Source organism: Microchirus variegatus, assembly GCF_963457635.1.
Source record: "Microchirus variegatus genome assembly, chromosome: 12".
Taxonomy (NCBI): Eukaryota; Metazoa; Chordata; class Actinopteri; order Pleuronectiformes; family Soleidae; genus Microchirus; species Microchirus variegatus.
Window position 1 is genome coordinate 10,321,658 of NC_139813.1, and position 13,559 is coordinate 10,335,216.

The window sequence follows — 13,559 nt, forward strand, 5'->3', positions numbered from 1 at the left end:
GCTGTCCAGTGTTGGTGAGCGTGACCACAGCGGCCTAAGTGGAACCTGAAAACATATTTACACGAGGTGTCTGATGTTCCTCGCAGCTAGTTTGGATCAACATTTCCTCCTGGCTGGTGAAGAATGTCTGTGTCTCTTTGTCTGATGTGGCAGCTCCACATAACATAACAAGGCATTCCCTCAGGAAAACCTCTGCTTGGGCATCTTGGTCAGTGTGGTGTAGGAAAGCTGCTGGGACGACTGGAAAAAATGTTCACTTTAATCAAGAGCGTTCTTTCTTGGAGCTTTATTCACTTCAGCTGCACGTTTCCGGCTGCAGTCGACACTTGAGTTGGGCCTTTTTTGAAGAAATACTCACTTTGCATTTTCTCTCTCGATACGATCAATCAAGCCAATTTGCCGCCAACAGTCATTCCGGAGTCAAAGTCCCTGACATTATATTGTGATTGATGTTGCAGTTAATTGAAGCTCCCGACCTCTATGTGCACGCTGCTGCTGACACACGATTGGCCCAATAGAATGACTGAATAAATTAATACAGGAGTACAGAGGTGGTCCAGGTAGATTTTAATCAGTTAAATGGTAGGATGTTTATTCCAGAACATTTTCAGAAAATAATAAATAAATCTATCTTTCTGTATACTTGTCAGTAAGAGAGTGCCAAGTCAGCATTTCCAAGTGAAGTGTTCTATAATTATCCACCTTTTTATGGTGACTATCTCTTACATCAAAATGTTTGACTTGCTCTGCATTTTAGTCTTTTTGGAAATATTCTAACTTTTTCTGCATTTTTCTGATCAAAGACACTAAAGGTAGTTAAACATCACATCAAGTATAGTCGTTTCTGGGGTAATAAACATGTTGTAGTTTTAATTTAAAAACTATATATACATACATACATACAATTGTTTATGTAATGTCTAAAAAAACAAGAATAGACATATTTCAATATGTTTAATTTTACTTATTTTACTTTAATTCGAACTATATATTATCATTGTAATGAGCTATCATATTAGATTGCACTCAGCATTTTCCAACTATATGGTGACAGCTGTTTTCATTATTATTAATTTATAATTATTGATATATTATCACTATTATTACGGTTTTCCTGCATGTTCTCCCACAGAAAATGAGCTGAAGGGGCAGATCACGGTAGATGGAACACGCATCAAAGGCAACAACTGTTAGTACTCCGCTGGTCCAGTATTATGAAGTTCCTTAAAAACTACAGACGCCATATCTACCATCACATTATGAGTCAAATGCGCTCTACAGTATGTACCTTTATTCGCCGATTGACTCCGTTTAAACTGCATTTCCCGGCAACCCTCTGTACTGATGAGTCATCGTCCTCCGCACGAAATCTCGCGCGATGTGCGGTTTGACCCTGCCCTATGTCTCGCGCACTCGCAGCTCCATCGCTCAGTATATAAAGCAGAACAACGACGGAAGGAGGACGGCTGGGGAGTCGCAGCCCGGGATTGTAAATAAGACCGCTGAAACTGTGTTTTATTTACAAAAGTGATGCCGGCTGTTTCGCAATATCTTTCCCAGTTGTTTTAGTTCGTTTTTCGTAATTTTTTGGCTTTATTTCTCGCCCTATTTCCGTGTGGTTCTTACACTACGCGTATAATGGCGAGCTCGGCTAACTCGAACCCAGTGGTAAGGATCAATCTCTCGGGATTGTCAGCGGGGGAAAATGGGGGTAAAGTTGTTGGAAAGCTGTCGACAGACAGGTTTTATTTACTGCAGTGAAATGAATCTTAAGAAGAACACTTAAATTTTCAAATAAAAAGTCTTTCATTCAATCGGCCATTTTAATCAGTTTGTCTAACATTTTCATACTGATACTACAATTAGTAGACGCAACGGACAACGTAAGAAAAACAATATTATTTTAACCAAGAACATGAGTTTAACGGTGTGTTGGTTGAAAAGAAAACATTTAAGTTGTATTTATGGAAGTTGTAAGTGCCATATGTTTGTCAGGTTAGTGAAATGGTTGATGATACAGTGTCAGAATAACTTAAACATGAAGGCTAAACGTGGATTTTTGTCAGTCTTTAATGTTGTGCTTTATTGTAGCTGTGGGTACTGCTTATTTAGACGAGTACAAGATCAAAGGAGCAATAGCTTAACGTATGCTAAAGTCATTTTAACAGCATTGACTAACATACTGATGTACTCAAAGCACCTTCCAATCATCCACTGCGAGTTACTTTAGCGTGAGATTAGAAAAATGAAGTGTCCTTTAGTAGAAAGTCGTCGATGCTCAGTCGAGTGCCTCATCATTGTCCACCATTCCACGGCCAGACGACAAGCTAGCCGTCCCCCAAAAAAACACCACTTCTACCCATCTCATGTCGAATTTCTCTCGCTCCCTGTCGACACGACCATACTGCTTAACAAAAAACCTGAACACTCATAAGAAAATACACCGAAAATGTCCTCCACATTCCGCTACACACAGTGTTCACAAGACGTGGTTGTCGAGCGCGCAGTTTGCCGCTCCGTAAAATGGCTTCCACGTCTCCCGTCTCTCCGCTTCTGGCCCTCCTCCTTTCCGCTGCCTGGTTTTATACCGCCATATTGGCTCTCTAATATAGACTGCCCGGGATGGGAAGGTGCTTCTCGACGCTACGTCACCGGCTCTACATATAAACACCAGACTGTGCCTTAAATAGTGGAGAAGCGACAGGCCGAGGGGGAGGGAAGCAGAGACCGAGGTCCGTGCTGCGGACGCGGGCGGACAGTGCAGCGCAGTGGCCTGTGTGTGTGTTTGTGTGCCTTGCTTTGTCTCCTCGTTTACACGTTATTCCGTTCTTGTGACGACGAAATTCAACCCTTTTTGTTGTATTATACATACGTTTTAAATGTATGCATCTCTTGTACGTCACCGTGTCCCGAGGCGGGGCGGACGTGCTGTTATATACTGTACATATCGCTTGTCGTGACAAACATGTATATCTGGTTCATGTGGATTAGTCAAGGAAAACATGCAAAGCTGAGTACATAAAGCTAAATCCCAGGGATTATTTTTGCACTGAACTAGTTTAAGAGTACAGCTGTGCACCAGATTATACCATATTATACTAACCAATGTGTTTTTATCAAGGCGAATTTGAATGTGTATTGACACAAAGTCATAGGTCGCTTTATTAGGTACAGGTGACACATACTTAAGCGAAAAGGAGTGGCACATGGTGTGGTATTCTGCTGCTGTAGTTAATCCATTTCAAGGTTTGACATGTGTGTTGAAAGATAGTCTTCTGTATATTTTGGGAAGTTAAAGGTCCATTATGTAATAAATCTAAAGCAACTGCCCATAAAATCCTGCTAATATGTCACAGAGACTCAGGAATAATGTTCATATAACAAACTGAACTCACCAACAACAACAGTACAGCCAAAATATTTGCATTGAAGAAATATTTTGCAGACTGCAAATCATGTTCATGCTTTGAAATCATGTTTTGGCATGTGGCGCCACCTACCGCCGTCTACCAATCATTGCAGTCAGTAGAGTCTCAGCTGCCGAGCAACCACGGGTTGCCAGTTACGTCAGAAAACGAAACCTAAAAGACCTCGATGTTTTGAATTTGAATGTAGTAACCGTTTTTGGCCACGTTCTTACATATGGCACCTTATAAGAGGAGTGGGTACAGTGAGTTACCAACCATGCATTTACACTGGTTATTTTCTTAAGGCTATTTCTGTTTAAATCCTAGGTACTGTGTGAAAATCCACCTTCTCACCGTTCTGATGCTCAGCTTTAAAGTCAGCAGCTTGTCTTGCGTGCTAAAATACACTGAGTTTCTGCCATGTGGCTGATTTGTGACAACAAGCAGTTGGACAGGGAGCCCTAATAAAGTGGCCAGTATGTGTTTGTGCCAGGGATTATGTTGCAGTGGACTAGTTTTAGAGTTGACCTATACACCACATAATCCCACATTACATAACAGCAAAGTTAAGTCATGGCACGTCTAAAATGTTTATATTTAACTGTTTTTTTCTTCTTCTTTTTTTTAGCAAATGAAGTAATGACCATGTTGTCTCCTCTTCTTCTTCTCAGCCTAAACTATACAAATCTGTGATTGAGGATGTGATCAACGAGGTGCGAGAGCTGTTCCTGGATGAGGGAGTGGATGAGCAAGTGCTGCTGGAGCTGAAAACGGTAAAGCCCAATTTATACTCCTGCGTAAAGTGCTTTGCGTAGGTTACGCAGAGCACAACAACGGAGACGGCAAGAGCTGCGATTGGTCCTCAGGACAGGCCGAGCGAAGCTGCTCTGTGCCGGCTCGCAGTGCGCACCGAGCGTCCGCAGAGGCGGAGCTGATCAACGCCGCCAACATCGCTGCCAAACTATAAATACATCATACCTTAATACACAAACCACATGTTTAGACTCTAAATGGCCAATTTCTCGCCTCAAATTAAATTAAAACTGCGTTTCGTAACACAGAAAAGTGAGAAACGGCCACTGTTTCAACAACAGTTTCTCTCGCTTTCTCTCTCGGACGCCATTGCTCACTGTAGCCAAAAGCACAACAACCTTGCGCAGCGACCCCTACTGATCTGGCGGGAAATTGCAGCACGTATCCGTCCACGACGCTGAAGTATGAAGGCTCGAGGGGTCTCCGTGGTTATGCAGTCGGATTACGCATTACGCAGTCAGAGAAGTATAATGTGGCCTTAACTGCCCTCAGCACCATTGTTTCTATGCACAGCCTCCATAGATGGAATATCTTGTAGGCAGAAGTGTCATGCGGTGTGTTTAACATTCTGCTTCAGAATGATGTAGTTTTAAGCTTCACCCAGAAACTATTCGCCTCAAATCATCCAGTAACCAGGATGGATAGATTTATTTTTATATTAATGTGGCACCACAATCCTATTTTAACTTGGGAAGGCCGTGTTAACACAGTAATGTAAAATTAGCTCTGAATGTTGTTATTGATTTTTCAACTCTCAGTTGCAGTTAAACACATCCTTACAAATGATGCCCTTCTGTTGTTGCAGCTGTGGGAGAATAAACTGTTGCAGTCCAAGGCGGTGGAGGGCTTCCATACTGAAGAGCAGGCAGCATTGCAGGCTGCCCAACAGCAGCAGCAGCAGCAACAGCAGCAGCAGCAGCAGCAGCAGCAACAACAGCAGCAGCAGCAGCAGCAACACCACCATCACCAACACCAGCACCATCAGCAAGTTCAGCAAGTTCAGCAGGTTCAGCAGGTCCAGCAAGTCCAGCAGGTGACTCAGCCAGCACAGGCACAACAAGTCATCCTGCCCCCACAGCAGCAGCAAGGTACGTCAGCATCTCACTAGGAACAAATGCATTCAACAAATCAATTCACCTAGAAAATCAGAAAGAAGGTTTAAACTATCTATGCACCGTAGGCTAGAAAGAATTTGACAACTAGCAGGTACACTTAATTATGTCATGAGCGAGTAGTACACCAGGTGTCTTCACGAAATACATATTTTATCTGTAATTTCTTAAACTTTTTACGAATGACTGTAATTTGTACACATATCTTTTAGAATGTTATGTTTTTAAATAACTACTTTCTCTCCACAGCTCCCCAGCAGCAAGTCATTGTTCAGGATTCTAAGATCCTGCAGCACATGAGTGCAACAGGGATGGTAAGTGAATTACGTGCTGATAAATTAAACATAAAATTGAAGAAAAAACTTTTGTATGGTGTATGCAAAAATGGCATGAGACCTTACTGACATGGTGTCGGTGAACTAAATGGCAGGATTTAAATAGATTCAGTTGATCTACCCACATATAATGGTGATAAAAGCAAGGGTGACCTCTTCTTTTATTTTTGTATTTTTTTTGCTCATTATACACAAGCATGCATAGCAGGAAAAAAGACAGCAAATCCTCATAATGCATCTCCCCAGTTGTTTCCCTCAGAGCAGGATAAGTGGTCCAGTAACGGGACAGAAAAGTCAAGAGTACCGTAGATGAGAGAAACGCGTTCACAGACGACATAATTAGCATGGATCAGAGTGGGCGTGAATCCAAAACAATTCTGTTGTGTCTCTGACTCACCTTGCCCTCCGTCAGTTGTAGTGTCGCATTGCTGAGCGTCGACGCTCTTCTTTGCGAGATGACGGAACAGATGGTTCATCTGTGGGTGTCTAGGCTTGCAGCTGTGCTGGTGTAGTCGACCAGGCTTTTCCTCTAAATTTACAAACAACACTTTTAAACAAACGCCTTTTTTTCATTTGCATATTGTTTCACTATTAAGTCAAATTAATGAAAGTAAAAATGTTGCTTTCATCACATCAGCCCAAGGGGTTGTGCATTTTAACATTAAGGTCATATTGTATAAGGCCTGTGTGTGTATCTGCTGTACCTATAGTGCATCAACACCTTTATTATTCATTTGTGTCAGGAAAGTTAAAAGTTTGACTGCTGTCAATTCATCTATTCTATGCATCTTCTCCTTTTGTCCTCTAGAGTGCAGCAGCTACCGCAGCAACGCTTGCTTTGCCCACAGGCTGTGCTCCATACCAACAGCTCATCACCAGCCAAGGTAAAAAAAACAAAACTCCCACAAGCATTTCAAAACATATGTCTCCTGAATAGTCATTATCGTCAATCATACACTTGGAGGTTTTCTTAATGTAATGATCCGTTCACTCATCTCTCCTCTGCCTTCTTCTTGTCTCTCAGGTCAGATCCTGCAGGTGCTCCGCGGCCCCAATGGAACCCAGTACCTCATCCACCAGCCCCAGCAGCCGATCCTCGTGCAGCAGCAGATGCAGCCTGGTGGTGTGCAGGCGCCTGTCATCCAACAGGTACGTCCCAACACACATGGAGAAATGTCTAGATTTAGTCAAAGGAGAGGAAATTGTCAAAAACTAGTTGGTTTGTTAATAAAAATGATGTAAAGAATGAAAAATCTCACAATGACTACTTTCTCAAATAGTATTTTTTATTAATGAAACAAAGACACTCTGGCTTCTGTCATTGAAAAACAAATAACCAAACCATGCAGAGAAAGTATCTTTAATTACTAAAATAAACATCGACATTTTTGGTGAATAATTTAGTAATGGATCATTTTAGTAATAATCAATCAGTGGTTGCAGCTGTTTGTTGCAAGCACTGCACGCATATTACAACAATGTGTACTGCTGTATAAAATCACGGCCTGTTTGTTGTTTCAGTAATTTTCAGTAGTTTGACAAAGTAAAAAAAAAAAAAGCCCAACAATATTAAAACCAATTATCTGTTTTACTAGTGTGGTTGATCTGTGCATAATAATTGTCATTCTGAGTCTAATCAGTCCACAAGTCTGTTCTTGACACATGAGGTTAGATGGAGCTGTGTAGCAGCGTAGCTGCGGTTCCTCTGGCATTGAAGCGGGACAAGAATTTTGGAAACATGGTGAAAGAAAAGCCATGAAAAACACAAAGTGGTTCTGGGAAATCAGGAAGACTGTCTGCTCACATCTTTTCCCTATAGTGCAATTTAGCATGACCCTACTGTACATGATTCCAAATGAATCAGTTAAAAGTGAAATGGAATGTGATACAACACAGTCACTACTGTGCTTTTCAACAAAAACAGTTGAGATTTAGCATTTGCTAAATTGCATTAATGAACGCGAATCTCAAAGCTTCTATAAAACGAGGGCTTTGTCTTGTGTCCAGGTCCTGGCTCCTCTGCAGGGAGGTCTGCCCCAGCAAACAGGAGTCATCATTCAGCCACAGCAGATCGTCTTGGCTTCAAACAAACTTCAAGGCAATACGCAGGTCAGCACTTCTCCAGTTCCTTCATAAATGATTATATTGTTCTTATCTGGAAGTTTCTGCTGCTTGTATGTTTTTCTGTTCACACTGCGCTTCTTCCACTATATTTTTATGGCAGTTTTAATCTCGTCATATTAAAGATGGAGAGTTTTTCCACTGTAGTCAGCACGGATGAAGCAGACTGGAAACCTACAGCAAGCTGTATGGCTAAGTTGTCATACCAACCGTGTTTTGTTTCTGCGTCCCTTTTTCCCCCTCGGTAGGTGATGCAGGCAGCAGCTACGGCACCGCAACCCGGTCAGGCAACAACTGCGACTCTGGTGCAGCAGGTTCAACAGGCCCAGGGTGTGGCTGCGGCACAGGGCCCACAGCAGGCCCAGGCCCAGCAGCAAGCCCAGCCTCAAGCGCAGCAGCCTCCCATGATGCTGCAGGTGGACGGCACTGGAGACACCTCCTCGGAGGAGGACGAGGATGAGGAGGAGGAGTACGATGAAGACGAGGAAGAGGAGAAGGACAAGGATGGGGGAGAGGACGGCCAGGTGGAAGAGGTAAGAGGAAATCTTTCACATCCCGTATGACGTGCGGTGTTTTGGATTGATTCTCTAGGCAGAAATCCTGCTGTGGCACTGGGCCAGTGGACCATTCAAAAAATTCATAGAGCTTATATCGTCCTGAGCAGGCGGGCAGAACTCTGTGTAGCGCTGGTAGTTTCCACTTAAGCTGTGTGTCTTTCGAGCGACAGGCGCACAGTTCTCAGCAGGCAGGCACATCTCAGGATAAAAGTTGCCCTCACTGTTTACCTGTCACTCAGGTGTGCAGGTGTGTGAGGTGAGCGTATGTTCACTGAGCAGTCGATAACCAAACCCTTACCTTTTGTTTCTCTGTCAGGAGCCATTGAACAGTGGAGATGATGTCAGCGATGAGGAGGACCAGGAGCTGTTTGATACAGATAATGTCGTTGTGTGCCAGTATGACAAGGTAAGAAATGACCCGAAGTGGCTAAAGTCGCGTAGCGCCGAACAATACCACTAGAGCTGAAACAATTACTCGATGAATCGATTACTAAATTAATCGTCAACTACTTTGATAGTTTTTTCTTTATTAAAACAAGATTCCTGATTGTTCTAGCCTCTTAAATGTGAATATTTTCTTAATTTCTTTGCTCCACATGAAATCATAAGTGAATCATTTTGGTTTGTGGACAAAACGAGACATTCGAGAACATCATGATTTCCAGGTTTGGCAAACTTAACGTTTTTATATAGCGATTACTCGATTAATCGAGAAAAGAATCGCTAGTTGCAGCTCTAGATGCACAGTAGCTTAGTTCCTCAGTGGCGACAATGGTCAAGGTGTTTAGTACAGTAAGACCAGCCACTAACTTTTAATTTTCTTAGCACCCTTCCCTTGGGTGCCAGAGTAAAATGATACAGTAAGGTCATAACTCCCTTGTGACGGGTGTGAATATCCCATGCAAGTTGGCATTTTAGATAGCACTCAAAACAGAAGAAAAGAGCTGCTGGATATCCTCTATTGTCTGTTGTGTCGCGTTCGCTGTCGTCGCACCTCCTTGAGATGACAGGTTTGATTTGTAACACTCACTACACGCTGTAGTCCATGGGTTGGGTCATATTAATAATATCATTACATTATCTGTGATTAAACCATGATACATAGCCATCAACTTGTAATAATAATAATGCCGCTTTCCGTTTTGTTTGATTAGTAAAGGAATTGCCAAACCATGATGCCATGGATACTATTTCAAAACAACATTTCAAGCAACTAAATCACTACTACTAGTTTTAATCAATTACTACACACAATTGTGGCCCCTGTGCTCGGAAACTGGCCTGAGACGTGGAAGATTGCACTTACTGAAAACATGTCTTTGCTGTCTTAAGACAATAATATAAACAGCTGAAGGCTTATTTTTGCCTCCTATTCATTCCTTCATTGTGTCATAGACCACTGTTGGATATAAGATCTCACAGATGTCACATAGTGGACATTTTCAAACCAGGTGTAATAAATCTGTGACCTCACTCTTGAAATCGAACAGCCTCACTTTTGTGCCACACTGAAAGGACGAAAAAGTTTCAAAATAAAGAAATACAGGTCACCGTCTGTTTAAATCCCTGCTTGCTCGTGTCCCACTGAGCTTCCAGCGCGCATGGACCGAAGAAGACATTAGAGTCCAGTATGACCTGAAAACGGTGTCCTTTTCCTTGACGCCCACAGAATTAATTTCTTTCACTTTGCTCCTCCAGATTCACAGAAGTAAGAACAAATGGAAATTCTACCTGAAGGACGGGATCATGAATCTAAACGGGAGAGACTATGTCTTCTCCAAAGCCATTGGGGATGCTGAATGGTGAAGTAGAAGGAAAAAAAAACAAACACAACAAAGCAGGAGCAGGAACTCTGAAACTCCTTTCTATCCAGTTAACAGACACTTAAGTATCCTTCCATATCCTGTGACTGGAGTCATTTCAGGAAACTTCTTCTGAGTCTTTGAGAACTCTGACAAACCCAAAGGACTGTGAGGGTACTGTAAAATCGACGAGCCTTGTCGGATGAGAAACCTACAGGGGGAAGGAAAAAGCCCATGAGCGTCGTTTCCGCCGCCTTCTTTTTTTTCTTCCTCTTCCCGGCTTCTCTTCCTTTTTGCCGAGAGAATTCACATACTTTTGGAAAGTAAGCATTTTACATGGTACAGGTGTAGTGGACCAGGGTGACCTGACCTGCCCTGTCGCAGGAGGTCAGAGATGATTCATTATCGCCCCGTAAATGAGAATCACCTTCATAATGCACTGTAGTCGGTTGACTGGATTGACTCGTGTCTGTTTGTAAGTCCAAACTTAGTGCCACCAGTCAAGAACGCTGCCTTTAGAACGACCAGAATCAAGCTTTTGGCTTCTAATTTTTGTTCTTAGATCGCAAAGTCTGTTGCAAGTTGTGTTTTTATGTAGTTAACGGCCTGTTATTGTTTTAAACATTTTTTTAAAAAGTATATGTTTTAAGGGTTCAGACAATGAGCGTGAAGTTAGTGAGCGTAATTTATCTCCACGTTAACGGTAGACCACAGTCCAAGAGAAAACGTTGATTTCATCGTCTACTTCTCCGGAGGTTCATTCCATCTTTGACACGAAACTTCACACTCACACACACAAACGGAAGGAAGAACAGACAAATCATTTTAAGAATTGTACAAACTGTCTGAACGTTTGTCCTGTTGGTGTCTCTGGTGTATCTCCTTTGCGCTTTTAAAAAAAAAAAAAAAAAAAAAAAAGTTTTCCACAGCCGTCTGAAGATTTGCACTGTCAGTTTTTCGTTGTGAAAAAGTTTCAAGTTGATGAGTAACCACAGCGTTCTGTTCTCTGCAGTTGTCTGTGAGAGAGTGAGGAACAGTGACCGACTGTACAGTCAACACGTGGTGTGTGTGTGCGTTCACGTGTGTGTGTGTGTGTGTGTGTGTCACCGCTGCTTTTCTCTGGAAATGTTAGTTTTTTCCTTGCACACCCCATAATCACAATCACCCCCCTTTTTAAAGGGCAACACAGTGTCCTGCTCTTGTTTTTTTCTATTTATTCCTGGAAGTTCATGAAATGCGCTATATATTTTTTTTTTTTGAAAGTGATTGAAAGCCGCACCAAACTGTGCTCTTATAATCAAAGTGTTCCTTTTTTTTGTTCTGTTGGCTGAGCAAAGCTACGCAACGCTGTGTTGGATTTATTCGTCCTACCATATGTTCTCCCGTGCTTTCGTTTTATTTGTGATTTTTTAATGACGAGAATATTTTCTATCAAAGTGAGTTCAGCTCGGGGCGTGCGTGTTTCACTGCAGTTTGTTTTTAGTGCCCCTGTTGCAGCAATTTGAAATAAAGTATGTGTTTTTGGACTGGCGTGTCGATGCTCTTGCGGTGTGATTTATTAGAAACCACATCAACATCAAGGAAACACAGTGACCGTTTCACAAGCATGGAGTAATTGGACAAAATAATTTATTTTACTTACAATTTCCGAATGACTAAATCATAATTTCATCCATTTTGTTTTTATACAAAGATTCTTGTCTAATATGAAATGGGAAGATGTCTCACAGGTTTGAAACATTTCAGGCAGAGCAGAGCAACTCCCAGCAGCTCTCCATGATTAAGTCTAATAATAATAATAAATATTTAGCTCATGATTTATTTTGTGTTAATCATCATAGTTTTTGAATGTTGTTTTCATTTCAGCATAAAAAAAAATTTTCTCGCCACAATTGTTCTGTGCCCCAGCTGATACTGAAGGAAATGTATTGTTCACATATTGTCATTTTATGTTTTTTTAAGGCTCAGAAGGTGCACTAAGTTGTGTTTGGCAAAGCAAATAAAGTGTCTCTTAAGGTTTATTTTTTTTGTTTTGTTTCCCCCCCAACCCTCATTTTAATCTGGTGAATAAATCGTTTGTATTCAAGTTGTGAATCTGCAGCTCGTCTTTGCGTATGGATCTAAACTGGACGTTATTTAACGCTGTTAATTTTGCCATTCAGTGGATTGTGTTATTATTTTTCTTTTTTTGTTTATTTGTGCTGCTTTGCTCTGAACACTGTGGATAATGTCTTATTACGATTATTCTCACAGATATTGTGATTGCAATTGATGTAATCCTTTTTTTGAGTGAGGCCTTGGTTTTCATATTTACCATGGGGTTTTTTATTTACCTGCAAGGTAATCAAAAAAGCTTCACATAAAATAATTGCAAAAATAGGAAAACTGGATATATAACTACTACTATATAACTAAAACAGACGGAAATTAATAAGCTTACTTACAACTCCCAGATCAGTAACTGAAGTCAAATCAGGTCACACTGAAGATCCCACTAAGTCATTAACATGCTGTAATGCAAGGATGTCAACTTGTATATTTTCAACATACAACATAATTTACTAACTGGCTTAAAACAATCAAATTGCAGCTTTTCTGATTAGCTAAATTGTATAGATTCAGACTGCAAATTTCACTTTCAAAACAGTAATTTTAGCTTCGTACTGCTGCTAACCCAGTCGCATTGCATTTATTACCTCTAATTATCCTCAATTACTGTTCTGAAATATTTTGTGTTATTTTAGTGGCAGAAATGTTCAGTATTCTACCCATAACCAAGCGCTTAACCACTTTAAAATAGTATGACATTGTTTTTTTTTTTGTATTATTTGTATGTCAAGATTCTAAAAACAAACAGAACAGAAGCTTATTATGCAAACAAAGACCAGTGCAGTTCCCTCTTATCACCATTAGATGTCACTAATTTGCACACACTGGACCTTGAACATGGATCCCTCTGTTATTTTAGGTCCTATTATTATGATACTACTTCAGTTAATATGATCATATCCGTTATTTCCACTACATTTAACAAAAATATTCCAACTGTTAACTTTGATGTTTTATTGTGCGTTGTGTTTCGTTGTTACAGCTCATTAAGTGTCTCTTTTTTCTTTTTTTAAACCCAAATCTTAATCCCTATATGTTCAAATTCCTTGAGCTAATTTGTTTTGACAGTGGCATGAAACCCAGGATTTTCCCTGGTCCGCTTTCAACTCCGCTGTTCCTCGCTGTGTGTAATCCAGCGTCTGGATGGCTGTCAGGTTTTGGGCGTTTTCCCCCTGCTTTTCCTCTAATTCTTACCCAAACTGATACAATCCCTGTGTGTTTCTTTGCAGGTAATTATGAGATAAAGGTGCTGTCTTGGATTATAGTCAAATCAGGGAATACGTGGAGATTTTTTTCGCTATTG

General features: G+C 41.1%; 1 protein-coding gene across 1 annotated transcript; it reads left to right on the forward strand.

Annotated features, from left to right (window-relative positions):
- Positions 1–1,462: 1,462 nt before the first annotated feature.
- On the forward strand, positions 1,463–12,181 carry gtf2a1 (general transcription factor IIA, 1). Its single transcript, XM_083898364.1, has 10 exons — positions 1,463–1,668; positions 4,079–4,180; positions 5,026–5,308; positions 5,582–5,646; positions 6,476–6,551; positions 6,692–6,816; positions 7,675–7,776; positions 8,037–8,321; positions 8,662–8,751; positions 10,044–12,181. Exons 1-10 carry the CDS (start codon positions 1,639–1,641, stop codon positions 10,149–10,151), a joined length of 1,266 nt encoding a protein of 421 aa, XP_083754490.1. The 5' UTR covers positions 1,463–1,638; the 3' UTR covers positions 10,152–12,181.
- Positions 12,182–13,559: the final 1,378 nt, after the last annotated feature.